The sequence below is a fragment of the Limulus polyphemus genome, unplaced genomic scaffold (assembly GCF_000517525.1).
Source record: "Limulus polyphemus unplaced genomic scaffold, Limulus_polyphemus-2.1.2 Scaffold4690, whole genome shotgun sequence".
NCBI lineage: Eukaryota > Metazoa > Arthropoda > Merostomata > Xiphosura > Limulidae > Limulus > Limulus polyphemus.
Window position 1 is genome coordinate 293 of NW_013670300.1, and position 20,521 is coordinate 20,813.

Consider the following 20,521-nt stretch of genomic DNA (forward strand, 5'->3'; position numbering starts at 1 on the left):
GGGAGCAATTTAATCTCTTAGCATAAAATTCATGCCCAGTGTCTTTTACATTTATTTATGACTGTCATAAAATACCCATGCTCCTGTGGAATCCTAAGGTCCCCTCATAATTCACAGAGGCCTGAATGTACCATTGAAGTGTCTCCATTATCTTAATTACTTCTATAGCTTCCCAAATGCCAATTCTTTAATTGATCTGTCTATTGCCATTTCCCGAATTCAATTCTTTTTTAAAAGCGAATATTTTAAATTTAGCTTCTCAGTTTCGTTTTTTTATTCCCGTGTTTTTATTTGAATTATTTTCATTCTTCCAATTCTCCAATATTCTCTGATTGATATTTTTCTTTCCATTGTTTGTTGTTGTTTCCCAAACTTAGTTCAATTCAACTTTTTTATTCTCAGATTTGTATTTTTCTTCCCATGTTTGTATTGAAAAAGAGCATTTGGCAGAAAAACCTCCACATATTATTCCTTTAGTAAGTGAGAATTAGAAAAATATATGATACTTTTCTGTAAACTTTCAGGAAGCAGAATTATAGTGCTTATGGCTATAGAGCAAAAATAACACCAAGGTGCACACCCTCAGAAGCCCTTAGTATATGTGCAAAGTTTCGGATCTCTAGGTTCTTTCTTCTTGGAGATATGGCAGTCACACATATAAACACAGACAGGCTCTTATATTATTATAGATATCGCTGTAACGATGCACGAATCTCGGCACATAGATAGAATAAAGTCACCAATATTATGTGGAAAACACAGACATTGAGAAGATTATGTGTGAATTTAGAAAATTGGGAGATTGGCCTTATAGTTAAAGGGCATTGCCATCTATCCAACAAATTCGGGGCTTTGTCCTCCAAGCAACAGCTACTTCTCAACATAATTAACATTAATGAAAATACTGAGCACACTTAATTTTCTTTATGTGGCACAAGTCACTAATCATAGCTCTACTTCATATCTTGACTTCTTAAGATTCTGAGCAAATTCTGTTATTATTTTCTAATGACTGCGTTCTTCACAGACGTAATCATTCATTTAGAACAATACAAATAAATGAATTCATATGTTATGCCATATGTGCATGGAATACCATATATATATATATATTATACATGTATAATAGCATATATATATCAGATAATATTGCATATGTTTATAGTATTCGATAAACTATCCAATGACCTGCAGTACAGCAACCATAGTAACATAAAACATTGCTCTTGCCACCTATGTCCTGATAACTAAACTATCTATTACTATGCTGACATCTATGAACCAATAAACCTAACGCAACATTGGAATCATGAAATATGTAATAACAGGCATAATGTACCATCTAGTGCTTTTTAGCTACAATTAACCAAATCTACAACTATATTTTCGCTGTCCACTACAGTCACACTTCAAATTGATATAGGATAAGTAAAATATTCAACACTAAAATACAGTTGAAAAACTTTTAACACCAAGTTCTGAATTAGCACCATATTGTGCTTCCATCTATAGGTCGATCAACCCACTACAGTTAGCACTGCCAAAGTAAAAGTAAGGACAGGCAAAAAAGTGAAACAAGAATTTTCCTCTATGACTTATAGTGATCTAATTAGTCTTTCTGTACTACTCAAGAACATAACAAATTCCCCATACATCTTGAAATAATGTACAATGTGTGAAAATCCTACTAAACTTGTACTAGTTTAAATACACATATTCTCAGGTGGTGTCTGATATGAACATCCTGCCAATGTTCATCATAGAATTCCATCTGCGTACTTGAAAACAAGAATCACAAAATGTTTTTATGTTTCATGTCAATGTTCTAGGTATCACGAGGCCTGGCAAGGCATGGTGGACAGAGTGCTCGACTCGCAATTTGCATATCACAGGTATGAATCCCTATTATGGAACATGCTTGCCATTTCAGCTGTGGGGGCATTATAATATGATGGGCAATCTCACTATTCATTCATATAAAATAGTACCCAAATAGTTGTTGGTGGGTGGTGTTGACTAGCTGCCTTCCCTGTAGTCTATCACTACTAAATTAGGGATAGTCAGTGCAGATAGCTCTCACGTAGCTTTACGCAAAATATGAAACAAACTAAACCAAACCAAACCAAACTAGATATCACACTAATAATATTAGCTATATTTTAAATCAAGTACTAGTCACACAATATACTCTAGACACCACCTGATAACTCAGATAGTTCGCAGTGACATTTTCCCATTAATATACCAATTAACTGATCATCCTGACTACTGGCCAGGCAATTAATCTCAGCCATAATGATCAGGAGTTTGCATTTCAACCGATCATCATAGCAGTTATACCAATATTTCACTACTGCTTCCCCATTTCCCTCCTTTTGGGCAGCCAAGTAAGTACTATTAGCATCTTCATCCTCATTAAAATGTGAGATTGAGTCAAACACTGGACCATCCATACTCAGCAGTAGGCATTCCAGGTAACTACCTTCATGAAATGCTTGAGGAAGTGGTCTAGGCCTTCATTTGCAGCTCGTTTGATCATTGGGGACTTGTGGCTGTGAGAATATAACATCTCCTGTGGTGTCTTGGCCAAGATGTGATTGAGACACCTTTCACGAATATTAGTTGGGGTCCCCTTCCACCTGTACATTGTACTGAGCTTCCACTTGGCTCCTTGTGGCTCCCTTTTTTATCTCAGGGAGACTTACATCTGTCTTGTGCATCACCATCTTCTTTGCTCAGTGCTTACTATCTCTTCTGAAATAAGGCAGCTCTGACTGGTGGATTTCAATTTCCAACACCACTTCCTGTCTTCGTGTGGGCAATACAACAATGACCAGTGGTGGAGATCTACTTCATAGTTTAGTAGTTGTCCCATATGCAGAGCTAATTACTCAGTTACCATGTCTTCTATTCATCTGTGCCTCATGCCTGCTGAAGTTTATGTCCAGGGATAGAATAACGCCAGAAGCTTGAGAAATCCCAGGCTGCAGTTCTTCTCTATGAATTTGTGTCTGATTGAGAATATGGACATATCCTTTTGCATCAGTGATAAAAGACTGACATCCAAAAGAGAACATCTAAATCATGTGGTATTCTCAGACCAAAGTTTCTCTTTACCTCACTCATGAGCATTTCAATTGGAAAAATACTGTTACGTCTCTGTTCGTTTGTTAATTTCCCATAGAAATTCTTCCCGAGAAACTTCAGTGATACAAGTCCTTTCTTAAATAAAACTAGTTTATTTTTTCTTAATACAATTTTGCAATACACTTAATTTCCACAGTTACTTTAACGTAAACACACGCTATAATTCACAACGAACGATTCACGTACTTTACTCACTACCGCGCTTGACTCAATTGTCTGTCTCTATCTCTGCCTGTCTGCAATTCTATCTCGATTCATTTTCTGGCGCACTTATATACAAGAATAGAGAGCGCCTAGGAAATACTGGATTATTCGTGATGTTCCCCGATTTTTCTTGAACTCATTACGTGTTACCAGCGTCACGTGACTTCCGCTGTCGTAACAATACCATTCCTAAGTTCCACTGTAGCTTATATTTATGTTCTACGTGAGTAAACTATCACTTCTCTTTCTATGCGCAAGTATAATTTATGCCAAGTGAAGTCTGAATGAAAATATTTCTGACTAAATAGAGAAAATAAACTATTATTTATTTACTTAAATAGGGTCAAATCCCCCAAAGTCTTCACCTAGTCATCACATTAGCAAATATGGGGAAAACGTGATTTATATTATGACGAAAGATATCAGCACAAGTCTAAGAAATTCTCTAGCACTACTTCCATTCAGAAGTTCAGAAACACCAAAAGAGGAATGACCATTAAGAGCAACTGGATAGCAGAAGAATAAAGTCACCACATTTAGAAAACAGTTATTTGCATGGCATACATATTTAGCACATGCACCAACTTTGTGTAAAGAAAACTGTTTTTAAAAATTTGGTAAGGAAGAAATATTCAGATTTCTAAACTAAAAGGAAAATAATCAACCAGGGTATTTCACATTCTAGAGTCCCAGTTGAATTAAGCAATATATTGCTGCAGCAAATGCACCCACCGTTGGTTTAAAATCCCCTTTGTATCAAGATTATCCTTGTTTATTCTGAAGTTTTTTCAACTAGACCTGATTTATTCTGCTTCTTGTGAGATGATTAGGTGCTTCATCTTTTTACAGATTGGTTCTATCTAATAATGTCTATCTACCTGTTCTCCTCTCTCCGTTTACTGTTTTTTATGGATTTACCAAGTAACGGGATTCAGTAAAATTGGGTATTGATAGCCTTAGAGCACTAAGCATTAATCAAAGTCTTCCTAAGGCCTTTGGGCATCTCTTGCACCCAACCAAGGCAGTTCAGTGGTCGGTCTGCAACGTCCTTGCTGCTGCTGCAGAGGAGATTAGTCAAATATAATTTCCTATTTGACACAAATGTTTGAATCTTTTCATTGCTTCCCACGTTACATTTTTTTATTTGCAATACATTTCCTCTCGATCATCTCGTTTGCTTTACCTGAGAATATCACAGACCTAAAGAGGAACTCAGCAAAAAGACCAAAATATTGTCTCAGCACTAAAAAGTAGGAGCTGTTCCTAACAAACTCAACCAACAAAAATCTACAACAAATCCAGCTTAAGAAAGACCAGATAACTTATTTCTATAAACTACAACTTACCTCTCAGTACATCACTAGAAACACCCTCCCAATAAAAAAATAAAACAAAAACTGTCTTCTGATATTTACCAGTAGTCAGATGCCCTATGCACTTCCCATTTTTTCAGAAGACACAATTTATGAATTGAAGAGAGAATCGCAATGTACAGTAAAATATTGTTAATTTCAGATTCTCCCTTACAGTTTCTTGTGTTCTTTTGGGGTCAGATATTATTTTGTAAGTAAGCGTAAATAAACTTGTTCCTGTGTTTCACACACAACATCATCAACAAAAACAAAACAGAAGTCCGATTATAAAATTTTGATAAGTTGACAACCCATGAAAACTGGCCTCTTTTCTACAACTTTACTACTGTGTATCATTGAATAAATGCCAATTTTCAAAATTCTGTTGTGAATGATTTTTGATAATTCATTCTAAGATCCTGCAACAATGAAACTCAAAGGAATAGGCATGCAGTTTTCCTGTATTGGCCTCGGGATTGGGTGTGACATAATGGATAGCTTGCTAGTAATGTGAATCCGAGGATTCACGGTTCATGCCTGCTGCTGAATAAACGCACTGTACACTTTGGGAGCATAGTTACTATATAAGGGTGACCATCAAATACACTATTAATTAAGGTCACCTTTCAAGACTTGCAGGGGCTTGATGTCTTGCTTGCTTTTCTTTTCTTGAGCTCTTGTGGTGACGGCAGATGCCTCATCAGTCTCCTTTCTGTCTGGTTCCTCCAAACTTTTACTGCCTGGTATATTTCCAATTACCAAGTCATAGATTGGTGCCTTCATACACATGGCTTCAAAGTCTCCCATGTAGTATGGAGTATCCACCTTTATTTCAGCTATGTGAAACTTTCTCACTGTTCCATCAATCAGTACATACAGATGTACCTTGTCATCATCTGATCATCGAATACTAAACTGGTTTTCACTGATAAACACAGTGTCTCTGAGGACTTTCACTTTTTTGTCCCCAACATAGCCTTCACCAATTGGCATGTTGTGATTTATTGGCACCTCTCGAAATTTGTCACATGCTCCAAGCACCATTGTCTCTGTTGACCCATTTGGTAACTTGAACTGATCATCAATCGTGCATTGTTTGATCATGGTGATAGCACTTTCTTCTTTCTCATGAGTTTATTCATTCTGTTTCTTCTGGCAGCAGCATCCATGGTGACAGTCACTATTTTCTTCTTTCTTGCCAGCAAGATCTTTCTAGGTAGCTCCAGCTGCTTTATGCTGAGATTTCTGCTGTTGCTTGTTGATGACAGACTTGCAGTCATTCACAATGTACCCATTTCATAAGAAGCATAACCTCTCTTCTCCCTTTTGTCATCTTTGATGGCATTCTGCTTCTGGTCAGCCACCCCTGGTTTCGGCTTTGACTGGTTGTTCTTGGATTTGCCAGTAATATTCCTTCCATGAAGCAATTATTTTAAAATAAATGTTATGACAAGTTTAGTTACATAAATTGGTAAGAGTCGTACCTTATGTTTATAACTCATTGATGTAGAGATTATAGAAGGTCGCGTGAAATTTATTGATGCCGAGGATATAGCGTGCAGACCATTAAATAGTAAACATACAAATAGTGTGAGATGAGCGAGAAAAGAAGACATACAGAGCAGAAGAGAAGTAAAGTAAAGCTACGAGAAGAAATTCGGCCAAAGAAAAGTTAATCGTCGAAGGAGTGGAAGGCCTAACGGTTGATATATTAGAGTGAGACTAACAGTGTTAAAAGAGATAAGAAGAATAGTTTATTTCGTGAAAGAGAGTTCTAAAGTAATTGAACTAGCCTCATTGGACTTTGACAAATAGAGAGATGATTCTCAGAAATACAAGGACAGAAAAGGAGCAGACGATTTTAGAAATATTGAATACAACCGTGGTAATTCGATGATAAAGTAAGTGAACTATACTCAGATAGTTTAGCGATAGTAATAGAGGAAAATAGTTTGGTTTGTCAATTGAAATTCTAAAGCAATTAAATTGGTCTACTGGACTTTTGACAACAAGAAGAGAACTATATAGTGTTTATGATATGCTCATGATCTCTATAGTGTAAATAATTTGTTGTACATACTTTTAACTAGCTTATATATATATATATATATATATAATTTTGAAATCAAGTGGAGTGTGTACTATTAATTTATTCTTGAAGTTATCGCCAACAAGTCACAGACACCTACTGTAGAAGAAACCTTAGCCCAACACCCATATTATTCAATCTATGTACTAAATACTACTAATATATATACTATTAAGAAGAATAAGCTAATTAATGCTGACAATGTCGAACTACATTTGGAGGTCTAGAACATTCCATGCACTACTTGATATTATGTTGCCATAATACTCAATTACAACAACGAGAAAAACTCAGAAGTTTCTAGTAATATAACGCAATTCATAACTAGTGAACTACACAATGTATGAAGTGTAAACAAAATTGCGATAAACTATTGCTTTTAAAAATAAACTAAATTATATAACCCACGCTATACAACTATCTAAATTACTACTCTCGCACTACACTTAAATGGAAACAGCCGTGTATGTCTAACATTGCTGCTTGTCAGTTGACTCCTTGTCAGTGGTTCAGAACTAGGGGCAAGTGTATAAAGCAACCTGTACTGTGCAATGACAAATGTGTGGCAAAGGGACTCTACAGTTGGAGGGACGAGGGCCTGTGCTGAACTTTTCTAACATATAAATAAATAGATAAAAATAATAGAGTAGGTTGAACTTTCATATCTGATTAAATAAAGATGATTCCACACGTAAAGTAAAATAATTAGTAAACTTAAAAACTAGAGTTTTAATTAAAGAATGAGAACTGAAAAATTGGAAGAGTAAACGAAAGTGAAGAATTGAATATGAGGTCATTCATTTACTTGGGAGAACTTTAGGATAGTTAACGTCATTTCTGATCACCCTTAGGTTTAAATTCTTAAACGACAGTATTACTGGAACATCGTGAATTCTTTAGAAGAATGTGAGTCGATTGGAAAAGTCAAACAGTATAGATCTATATGAAATATCATTGCTATTTCAAAAGAAAGGAAAGTCGTAGAGGAAGAGTGGTGGTAAGTCAATGAATAGTGCTGATGAACAAACATTTGTAACGTAAGAGAATAAAATTAACTATAATAATCACAAATGACGGCTCTCGCATGGGAGGCAACATTCTCAAATAATAATGCAATTTAATACAACTCGAACAGCAACTGAGGTGAATGTGATCAATATTGGTCGTACTCCATGTAAGTTGGAAATCTAAATCTTGCAAAGCAGTCATAGGGACAACTTTTCATGAATATCGCTATGCACTAAATAAGGTTATCAAGAGGTATTACATAACAGGGGGTATTTTACAGCCTTTTGAAAAGAAATTCACAAAATTTTAAAAGTACGACCAACAACAAGTTAGTTGGTCATAAAGAAGGACTTCAAACTACACAAAACACAAATTGGTTAAATTACTAGACATTGTATAATTGACCGATCAAATGTGTGGTTAACTTTGGTTATGAAAAATCATCAGTGACATACAACAGACGATGTCAGAAGTTACCCCCCCCCCCCGTGGCTCAAAGGTAAATCAGTGGATTTATAACGTTAAAAATCGGGTTTCGATATCCCAGGTGGGCAAAACACAAATAGCCGATCTCCAAGATATTCATTTTATTCTTTTGAAACCTCTCCAGTGTGGTTTTAGCCTTATTCTTTGGGTCATTGTCCTGCTGAAATGTGAATTTTCGACCTAGATTTAGATTCTTGGCTGACTGAAGCAGGTTTTCCTCTATGATTCGCCTGTACTTTGCACCATCCATCTTCCCCTCAATCCTGACAAGCTTCCCACTCCCTGCTGACGAGAAGCATCCCCATAACATAATGCTGCCACAACCATGCTTGACAGTTGAGATGGTGTTGACTGGGTGATGTGCTGTGATGGGCTTGCGCCTAATGTAATTCTTTGAATTTAGACCAAAAACCTCAATTTTTGTCTTGTCTGACCACAAAACCTTCTGCGACATGTCTGCAGTATCATATACATGCTTTGTTGCAGACTCCATACGAAATTTAAGATAATTATTGGCGGTAGTTGTTGTCACTAGCTTCTTTCTCTCTAGTTATTTAGTTCACAACTAGGGATAGCTATTTGTGAAAATCAAAATAATATTTGCAACCTTCCAATCATCAGCAATTGTTTCAATCTCATGCGACTTTTGAAAGCGATCACTTAAAGTCCTATCACCATTTCATTTTCCCAGCTAAGTTCTTAAAGGCTTTAAGATAAATCCCATTCAAGATTAGAAGCTGTACTTTCAAGAGGTTGCACAGTATTTTGCATAACAGCCTGTCCTTCTACATTTTTTTAAAATAAAGTTCTTTCTTACCAACAAAGAAAAATCGAAATTCATGTATCCACATCTCATAATGTAAAATGAATGTAAAATAAAATGAACGCGCTACATTAGAGCCTGAAAAAAAATTATATGCAAAACGTCTATTATATTTTTAACAATAATTTTTTAGTTGAACATCGTTGTTAAGAAGTGGCTTTGAAAAGTATATATTTACAAGATCTTCTAGGATTGAAAGTGGCATCTCCCCCTCTAAACACTTCGGAAGCCAAAATGGCAGCTATCTCATTTGCTGATGAGCTAGTTCGCGATTATTTATTGTTTCGTGGATTTATGGGGACATTAAAAGCTTTTGATGCAGATATTAAGTCTGACAAAGATAAGGGATTTAGGGTAAGTTGGTGCACATGTTATTAAAAATAAAAAGATTAAGCAGTGGAGACAAAATTCGTTATGTTTAATACTATAAATGTAATATTATATAGTACCAAGACAAGAGGTACATTGGTACTACTTCTGCTAATGCTAATACAGTATCCACTGTCTTTTTAAAAAATTAAATTGTGGAGAGAAAAAGTTAGTTAAAAAGGGAATATATAGTAATATAAATAAATAACATGATCCCATAATAGACGGTAGGGCAGAAAAATGAGCTTCGCACTACTTCACTAGTACTTGTAAGTTGTAAGATTAGTAATAATTACTAAATTAGTAGTAGTAGTACTGGTAGTATTACTTTTAGTAATTACTAATACTAATAGGACTACTACTAGTAGTACTAACGTGTAAGTTGTAATAGCAGATATAGTGTGGTTGACATTGTTAAACATTCTTCTTTAATTTCTCACATAAGCTCTAACTCTTAGAATATGATATTAATAGTAATACAGTGAACTGACAAAAATAGCATGGTCAATGGTAGAGCAGAGATATAGGTCTCTTCATAGTTTTATTGTTTGTTAGGTTATAATCCTACTACCTTTGATAAGACTTAGTAAGTAATAGAAATATTATCGTACAAACACTAGTAACAGTAATATAGAAATGTAAACCTTTCAAAAGTGCTCAGGTTTTTGGGTTTTGTTTGTAATAAATTAATAACTAATTGTGTATTAATACTAGGTACAAATTACAATAACTGAGTAAGTATTTATCCCAAACTTCCAGTAAAGCAGTAGTACTAATACAAATAATAGTTAAGAATGGGTCATTTATAGAAATATAAAATATAAGCTGCAATTGAGAGACAAAAATTAATCAACTATTCTACAAATTAATTTTATTACTATTTGTATTACATACTGAATAAGCTTTTATCCCAAGCTTCCAGTAAAGCAGTAGGACTAGTATCAGTACAAATAATAGTTAAGAATGGGTCATTTACAGAAAAAAGAAAAGAAAAACTGCAATTGAGAGATGTAATCCTTTTCCATGTGTTCTAGAAAAGTAAATTTATGTGACAGTTTTTACTAATTTTAATGATTGCTCTGTAGATTTCTGGCAGTAATATTATCTAAAGATGCACAAGCATGTGTTTAAGCCTTTTTTACAAAGTTCTACTCAGATATTATAATTAAGTTGCTTCTTAATTTCTATTCTGTTGAGTTATGTGAGATGACATGAGTATTTATTTTGAGTTATATGTAGCCGGATCGTATTGTAGACCACTTGAGTTCCTGCATCAGCAATTTAGACCTTTCAGCTCTTCGAGAAGCATGGACTCATTTGGACCAGAGGATATTTTCAAGGTTAGAGCATTCCTTTCTGAATGCAGCCAAAAAACTAGAAACAGCATTATTACGGATGTATGTGGTGGCTTGTGTGACTAGCAGCCGGCAGGATAAATTGCTTGAATTCTTTGAGCGAATGAGTCATGAACTGCAAGGCCAATCAGAGTGGAAAGACTGGTTTGGTAAATAATTATTATTTGTTAGAATAATACATACAATGAATATTATACCCTGTATGAGGGAAAGATAATATTGAAAAAAATGAACAGATATGTTTAATACCTGTATTGTAATGTGGTGGTATTTAATTTGTGATACTTGTAATAATGTGGTGTGATTTAAATAAAAAAGGACTTTCTGGACTTTTCTTCAATTAAGATATTTTCAGAAACATATCTTTACCTTTTACTGAAATCTTTTTCTTATGTAAGTAATACTGTTCTGCTAAATTATATGAAGTATTGGAAACACAAAATGAAAGATAAACTCATTCCTGTAAAGGTCAAATGTGTTTTTTTTTTTTCAGTTAGCAAGAATCTAAGTTGCCAAGTTAAAGATTTAAAACTAAGTGCAGATAGAAAACTAAGATGAATATGAATTTAGTGCTTTGGTGAAAAACTATTAAGTTTTCTTTAGTTTTACAGCTGTAAGATTTTATGTTAATGTTAAGTCACACATTTTGCATAAGAAACATAAGGAAGAGCTATATTACAAAAGAACCCTTGGTCCATATAATTTGCCCCGTTGCTCATCAAAACAATTAGCTAAAGGGTCAAAATCAAACAAATGTGACATTTTAGATTCCAGTAGTTATCCAACTTTTGTGACACTGGAATGACTTAAGATGATTGAAAGATTACCAGAGTGATTCCTAGGTTAAGTAAAAAAGAAGTGTCATGGAAAGACTTGGGAAATTAAAACCTAATAATTGAACTTTTGTTGTTAAAAATATTTTGAATGAGAAATCATTTAGAAAAAGTATTATGTTGGTTTGTTTGTTTGACGAACTTTGCAAAAAGCTACTTGAGTGTTTTCTGCTCTAGCCTTCCCAAGTTTAGAACAGATAGATTAGAGGGAAGACGACTAGTCAACACCACCCACTGTCAACTCTTGAACTGCTCTTTTACCAACAAAAAGTGTGATTGACTGTTGTATTATAATGTCCCCATGGCTGAAAGAGTGAGCATTTTTGGTAATGGGATTCAAACTTTTGAGCTGAAGATTGCAATTCAGGTGACATAACTACCAGGCTTGAAAAGTATTTGGAAAGATTGAATTGAGCAGACAGTTTTTAATATAGTTTAGTAAGGGGTACTTACATAACCAACATTTGATGTGTTAGGGCATCTAATCTTTTGGATGAAAGCAACCCTATTGTTGTTTATTTGTATATTTAATATTTACCATATAGATTAGAAACTACATTAAAGCTATGAACAGATGGGAGGAACCTGGTTTGTAGGTTGGATAACTTTGCTTATACCTCAGCAAATGAAGAAGATAGGAGGTTTTTATTTTATTTTCTGGCCTATTGGTATCTTTAGTTTGTTTCTAGTTGATTGGACATAAAAAGGGTGAAAAAAATCTAAAAAGAATAAATCAGAGTATCACACAAATCACGTGACAAAGAGTTATGAAGATTGAGAATTTATTTAAATATTTCCTTTTGATATAAGACACTAACCCTTATATAATACTAAAATTTGAATCATGAACTTCTTTTATGCCAAGTTAATTGACATACATTCATCATAAAGTTGTTTGATTAAAATTTGAAATTAATTGTGTGAAAAGGTTGGGAAATATACACTTTGACCCACATTTATGCATAGGGTTAATAAGGTGCTGGTAAAGAATTTGATTACTAAGTTAGATAATTATGAAATGGATGAAAATGTTAAAGAATGTAGAAAATTGGCTTGGTAGTAGAACGCAAAGAATAGTAATAAATAGACATTTTTCTGATAGGAATGTGAGAATTGAGGTCTTTACAATTACTTGTTTGGGACTTTTGTTCTTTATCATATGTGTCTGTGATTTGGAAAACTTCTGAGCCTGGCATTTCTATATTTGGTTAAGGTAGTAATATTTTGGAAAGGTCTGATATTATTGTTAATGTTTTTCTTACTCGAGAAGATCTGGACATTCTTAGTGACTGGGCCAAAATTTAGAAAATTACTTTCAGTGTTGAAAAAGATAAAGTATTGCATTTTCTGTATGGAAATTTGGGAAGACTTTTTATATGAGAAGAGTAAAGGAATTGTTAAAAAATAGGAGGATTTAGGTATAAATTTCATAAAAGCTTAAAGGCTTTAAGTTTCCATATCCCAAATGTGTCACTTCATATTTTTGATTATTGAAATCTATTTTCTGCTCTGTGTTACATCCAATTAAATTGTCCAGGAATATTCTACTGAACAAAATGAATCTTTATAATATTATAATCAGTGAATTTAGAAAAATTAGGTTTTTGTTTTGTTCAGTATGAAGTTTTATAAATTGCTGGTTAACTATGGAAGTTGTCCATCAAAAGATACACTTGTTCAACAGTTTTTTTAAGCACTGCACAACAACTTAAATACTACTGTGAATAGAACTTGGATGTAGTTTTTCACTCATCACTAAAACAATTAGTGTGGCAAGCTGTAGGAAAATATTAAGAATATTTGTACAGATGCTTAACAGTTTACTTCCTCAGCACATAAAATGTTTAATGATTTCATAATGTTATCTTATCAACCCTGTGTGAAAAGGTGGTAGTCAAAGTGCAAATTTCATGACATTTTACAGAGTATCATTAAAGATGGTGTTATGTATTTGATGTCAGAGTTACCAACTATTCATTTTACCCTGCATTGCTGTGTTAGCAAGAGTTCATAGTAAAGGATAGTAAATACCAGACTACTGGGATACTGGAAAAAAACACTGTAGATATACACTTTGGAGATTCTAGAAATTATGCAAATATAATATGCAAACTGTATGATGAACAGATGTATTTTTATTCTACACATGAACATCACCTTGCACTGCAGCTTGCCAGAGTCAGACTGATGTTATCAATTCAAAGACATACCTTTAGTACAAATAGTTTTGTAACACATCTGATTTTTTATGTACAACAAGTTTGTACATTTAGTAAAAGCTTTCCAAGTTTCATGTAGGTGAGCCTATTAAATTTGTTAATTATAGTCAACATTCATCCAATATTGGGTATGTGGGTTTTATGGACTGACCCAATACACATTTGGTTAATGGTCAAATTACAAATGCCTGCAAATTTAAACTTCATAAAACTTGTTTTGGTTTTAATAAAGAATTTGCCATAATTCAGCTATGCAGATTTCAAAAATAATAATAATTTTTTTCTATCACGTAAGGATTTTTTACAAATTGAGAAGAAAAAACACTCTTACTTAGACCAAATTATTATTTTGTTTACCATAATAAACATTTTTATTATTACCTTTGTTGATAAAAATACAAACACTGATGGGGAGAACACTGATGTGAAACAAATATGCATCCTCATTCATCCTGATTTTTTGTGTGAAATCTATGTCTTTTAGTCTCAAAACTACGTGTTGTGGTTTTTCTTTTATGTATTGCATATGTCATTTTGTGAAAAATCTGTACATGATGGAGAAAAATGGATATCATTTTTGGATTCAGTGTACAGGAATTACTGTAGAACATATAAAAATTTCAAGACAATAAAACCATCGCAGGCCTGTGTTATCAGCAGAGGATATGAATAACGAGTTATGATTTTCTATGCCTTCACAATATAGGCCTGTGAAAAATTGATTAATGTAGGGTGTGCCAGAACTGTTTTGTAATTTTCACATTTTTTTCATCATGAAAGGGAATAAGTTATTTAATTGAAACAAATGAAGTATAATACTTTTATTTATTGTACTTGTTGTGGCATCATAGACACTTTTATTAAGTTTGACTGAACCCTTATTATCAAGCTTACTATTTGTTTCATTTTTATGTATAATACAATTGAACTTCTTTGTTCTGTTTGATTAACTTAAATGCAGGTAAAAAGTACTTTTTGTGTTATTTGTTGATTTGTATTTTATGAACCGTCTTAAATTTACACTATACCACCACATTTAATGAAATAAATAATAAAAAAAATTAACATGTACTTACAAAAGTGAAATATTGCCTTACTATTCCATTAGTTTTTTAAATGATTCTTGTTATATGGGTAATGGAAAGGGTGTTAACTTTGAGTATTTAGGTGTCGCACAGAAGATTAGGTAAGAAAATTTCATTGCTGGGGGTTGGGGAAAGACTAGTTGATTGGATTGTAGGGTGGCTGGATTAGAGACAGCAAAAAAGTTAACTTAATCCAATCAAATTGAACCTTTGTTACTGATGGTGTGCCTCAGAGGTCTGTGCTTAGGCCTTTGCTTCTTGTTATTTACTTTAATAATATTGTTAAGATCATAATTATTAGATTAGAAAAGTTTGTGGATGACAAACTCTTGTGTATTTCTAGCTGTATTGAGGATGTTGAGGGTACTACAGAATAACTTGCATTGTTTGGTAAGTTGGGAAAATGCTTGGCAAAGACCTTTAATTATAAAAAATACAGGATATAACATTTGAGTTATAATTTGAGCCTCATGTTTAATACAGATGGGAACCCACTTAATTAGTGTGACTGAAGAAAAGAATCTTGGCATGATAGTAGAGAAGTGCCTCTTGCTATTGAAACAGTGCTTTATTGCTTGTAGTGAAGCTAATATAATTTGAAAATGTATTTATAGACATGAGTTACAAGTGAAAAGTGATAATTGACTCTATACAAATCACATATTAGGTCTTATATGAATTATTGGTCTCCTTATCTAAGAAAAGGTATTGATTTATTGGAAAGGGTTCAGAAGAGAGCTACTAGGATGTTTCCAAAGATAGAAGAGTTATATTATAGGAATAGTTTAAGATCACTTGACTTATTTTATTTTGAGGAGAGAAGGATAAGAGGTGATTTTATTGAAGTTTACAAAATTATGTTGGAGATCGAAAGGATAAACTTCTTCGATTTCTTTGTGCTGTGTCCTGAAGACAACAGGATGAGAAGATACAAGCTTCAGATTTGGTAAAGATAGGCTAGGCTCCAATGAAGAGTTTTATTTTTCTACCAGGATGATTAACCTATGAAATGAGCTGCCATTCATGGTATTGTAGACTGACACATTATGATAATTTAAGAGGGGGAATCCATACATTCCTGGAAAATAAAGGGTGGGTTTAAATTTTTTATTTTATTTTTATTTTGTGAGAGATGGATGTTCAAGGATAGCTTTGAAGGACTAAATGGTCCCTTTTTATATCTATGTTATGTTGATCAATTATATTGACAGAACATTTTCATTAAAATTGGAAATTCTTTAAACTCTGTCATTATTTTACAGATTTTGATTACTTACTTGTTAAATGCCATGTGTTATTTCAAACTTTACTGTCCAAGAACTTATTCAAATAATAAAAATGATAATTAAGGTTCTAAACCAGATCCCTGAGTGCTCTTATTAGTTGCCTTTACCAAACTGAAAAAATGCTGATTAATTACAATCATTTGTTGTTTTTTTCACTTTAACAACTGTTCTACTTCTTAATTTTTCCATCTAATTCATAAAAATCTAATTTATTAATTGAACTTTTTGTACAGAACATTATCAGAAACTTCATTATAGTAAAAATACACAACATCAACTGGTGTACCCCATCCAGTAAAACAGTTGCTCTGTCAAAGAACTCTGAAAAAAGGATATGGGTTTTGTTTTACAGATAATTTAATTGTGACAATTTTGTGGAAATCAACAACAACAATGAAAAAGTATTTCAGTGTTGGAGGTATTCCTTGTTTTGCCCCCCAGTGGCACAGCGGTATGTCTGCAGACTTACAATGCCAGAATCCAGGTTTCGATACTCGTGGTGGGCAGAGAACAGATAGCCCATTGTGTAGCTTTGTGCTTAATTACAAAGAAACAGACAAGAAACAATTCCTTGTTTTATTAAATTTCTAGTCACCATATACCTAGTAAGATTGAGGTTCTTATGAGTGGTTCCTTTTGTTTTATTTAATGTGAAGGAAAAACTTTCTTTTTATTGAAGCATTTCCTGTAAAAATGAAAAATGACAAAGAATACAGTCAAAAATTTATTTATGTTTGTACGTAAACTTTATGGCAGGTAAAAATTTAAATAAAAGTTTACAGGCAAAAATGCCTAAAAAATATTAAAACTTGAAAAAGATGCACACAAAATCAAAGATATTGCAAAAAGAAAAAGCAGTGTGCAACAAATGACAATGAATAACTATTGTAGTGGAAGTTGTTAGAAGGTGTTATTGTATTGTATGTTTGGTAATTGTACAGAAAACAATTTTTAAAATGATTATATCTTGAAAACAACTACTGTTAAAGTTTTGTTTAGAAATATGTAAACATTGTATAGAGTATGTCGGAAACTACAACTGAATGTGTTCAATATTTTTTTCATAATTCCCAGTCAGCATACCAAAGCTATCCCTAAATGAAGCTACTGCAAGCAACATCTGTTCTTCTAAGTATTAATTGATCCTTGAAATGTCCTCCAAAATGACATACATTCAACTAGCAATCTCCTATTGTTGAATAAGAGATAAAGAATTGAAATAAAAGAGATACTAGAAAAGCAACTTAATTATGCAGCATAATATGATTTTGAAATGTGCTGCTCCATGTCCAGAATTTCTTGAGTAAATCTCATGGTTGTTAATGTTCTGCTGGTAAACTTTTGTTCTCCCGGGTTAAATAGGTTTTTTAAGGCATAATGATTTTAAATTTGGGATTTTCTTCCTAATTATCCTGCACATGTAGGCATAAAAACTAACTTTGAGTAGAGTAAAGAAGTAACATTGAAACCTTTAATTTTTCTCATATGACCATGTGCTTATTGCTTAAAGGTAATGCTATTTGTGTATTGAAATATTTTTCTTTCTTTAAGCTCTGCCATTCTTGAAGTCGCCTGAAGAAAATCCAGCTTTTCAAGTCTATTTTACTCGACAGTGGCAAGACACAATGCTTGTATCTCTTCATAATTTTCTCAGTGTTATTTTTCAGAGCATGGGTGAGTTGCATCCTGTACTATTATAAATAAATAATCTGCCAGAGTGCACAATTCAGTCAACTAATATCAGAAAATTCTGATACAATCACTCACCTCTATAAGTAGAAAGCTGTTTTTCTCTTGAAACTGCACTAATCTACCTAAGAGACTTGTATGCCACCAGCCTTGTAAAAACTTCTGCATAAGATTAATGTGAATCACGTGAAATTGTGCTACTGCATGATGACGTATCACACAGCAAAACCTTCCACCAGTATGAGTGTGAGACACCTCCTTGTGCAAGTGCTCTCTCTACATTTGGATGAGAAATATGTCATTCTTTTTCTTGGCACAAATGCAGTTAGATGTTTCTTTTTTTTTTGCTGAGACTTGTTGAAGTAGCTACTTCAACAACTTTACTTTGTATTTTCAACCTTTCAATAAGAATTCACAGATTAATGTGAATTCCTTTTTCTGCTGATGTGAGTACAAATATCACTCACAGTTACCAATATTTAGTAAGTTCTTGCCTTTTGAGATTGTGACAGTCATTTTGTATTGCGCAAGGTGCTGTTCAGGTTGAAAATACAGTAAGACGAAGAGTAACGTTACATCATCTACCATGTGGTGGTGTCCATGTTGTTGCCTGGACCTTTATCCATTCTCCCAATACTTGTCTACTTCTTGCATATCTTGACTTTCACACCTTACACAAGCCTTCTATCCATTTAATTTAATTTATCTATCAAATGTTTCCGACGTGTCTCATGCAAATCATCATGTGTCACCTATCCACCAATAGGATCATAGTAGACTCACGTGATGCAGGTGTCTCCCTCTATGTGCCTCTACTGAACTATCTCTTCTTGTTTGGCAGCACTTGCACTCAGACATCTTTCTTTTTTTCATCTGGTTTTGTGTTTGAGATCATATTTTCTTGAGGCTGTTTAATTTAATTTAAAATACTCATATTTTTTTTGTACATTATTTCAATTCACTTACCCTTATTCCAGTTGCATTTCTTATTTACTTCAAATGAATCTGTCAACTACATCACCAGGAATTACAAAGTTAATGTCACCACTTCAGGTGTCACTTTGGCTTTCTGCATTTTCTGTTGGATGGTACAAGCTTTTGCTCTTCATCTTAATGCCCTATGGCTGCATTTCCATTTTTACATGGATGACTGGCTACTTCTGGCCCATTCCGAACAGGAGTCGGCCTGTTCTTCTCATCAGCTTCTTCTCGGTAAGGCTGGTTCATCAAATTGGAGAAGTTCTTCCTAAGTCCTACCCAATACCTTGTAGATTTGGGTGTCTTTTTCAACACTCACCTCAATCGGGCCCAACCTTCTCCTCTCAGATTCCGTTCTGTGGAATTGTTAGTTTGCCATGCAATGTCTACTCCCTCACTTTCTGTATGTTAGGTTCTGTCGCTTTTGGGAATATGATCTTCTATGACACCACTAATCCCCCTCAGGCCATGCACACATGCGCTCCCTTCAGCGGACTTTGCATGATCAATGGAACATTTCTTGGGATCCCTTTGATGCTCCCATCACCCTTCCTCCTTCGCTTGTAGATGATTTCTTTTGGTGGTTGGACAAGATTCACACATATGAGGGTGTCCCACTTCCTCTTCGTTATCTGGACTTGTATCTTTTTACAGATGCAATCCCTTCAGGGCTGGGGTGCATGGGTTGATCCCCAGGAGGCTTTGGGTCATTGGTCTCTAGATGAAAAATCTTTACATATCAATGTCCTAGAGCTTCTAGCCATTCTTTGGGCTTTGGATCACTTTCTTACCATTGCCAAACATTGTCTGATAATAATTCATTCTGACAATTTATATCAATCACCAAGACGGCACCTAGTCAAGATCCCTCTGTTTTCAAATGTTATATCTTCTATATTGGGCCCACGTGGAACCAATTCGTTTAATTGCGTGTCATGTCCCATGTGCTTTCAACCTGGTGGCGGATCGTCTTTCCCATCCCGACAAGGTTTACCCAATGGAGTGGTCCCTTCATCCCCTTGTTTTCTGGTGGCTTTGCAGTCTGCAGGGGGGTTTCTCACATCGATGCTTTTGCCACCATCCTCATCCACTAGTTACCCCTATTTTGGTCCCAGATTCTTCATCTTTGGGCTTTGGCTATAGATGCCTTCAGTCAGGATTGGGCACACAAATTCCTATATGTTTATCCTCCTATATGATTACTTCATGGGGTAGTTTCTCTCATACTTGCCACTCTGTGCCGTGTCCTTCTGATCACTTCCTACTCGCCAGCTTAACCATGGTTTCCTCGTTTACTCCACCTACAATTATTCCCTCCAGTACCACTTCCTTTATTACCCGACCTCCTTTGGCAACCCCGGTTGCTGGTTCTACATCCCACACTTAATGTCTTTTGTCTGGTCCTTGGTGAGGAGATCTGATTTTTCTCATTTTGCAGTTTCTCATTTGGCTTAATCCATCCGTCCTTCCTCCATGGAGGTGTATCAACAAAATTGGAAGGTCTTTTGCACATGGGCCCAGGCTCAGGGTTTTTCCGGCTGCTCCCCCTACTGTTGCTGGTATCTCAGAGTTTCTCATGTGGCTTTTCGACTGAGGGC

The 20,521-nt window shown here is 34.3% G+C and overlaps 1 protein-coding gene across 2 annotated transcripts in view; it reads left to right on the top strand.

The window, feature by feature from the left end:
- Positions 1-9,334: 9,334 nt before the first annotated feature.
- LOC106471545 (WD repeat-containing protein 91-like) overlaps positions 9,335-20,521 on the top strand; it is a 45,692-nt gene continuing 34,505 nt past the window's right edge. Inside the window, exons 1-3 of one of the 2 annotated variants that reach the window (XM_022400159.1) lie at positions 9,335-9,463; positions 10,718-10,982; positions 17,808-17,930. In XM_022400159.1, the coding sequence (XP_022255867.1) occupies positions 9,344-9,463; positions 10,718-10,982; positions 17,808-17,930 (508 nt within the window). In that variant the 5' untranslated portion in view covers positions 9,335-9,343. Of the gene's footprint in view, positions 9,464-10,707; positions 10,983-17,807; positions 17,931-20,521 lie in introns of both variants that reach the window. The other variant, XM_022400160.1, reaches the window with a different exon arrangement.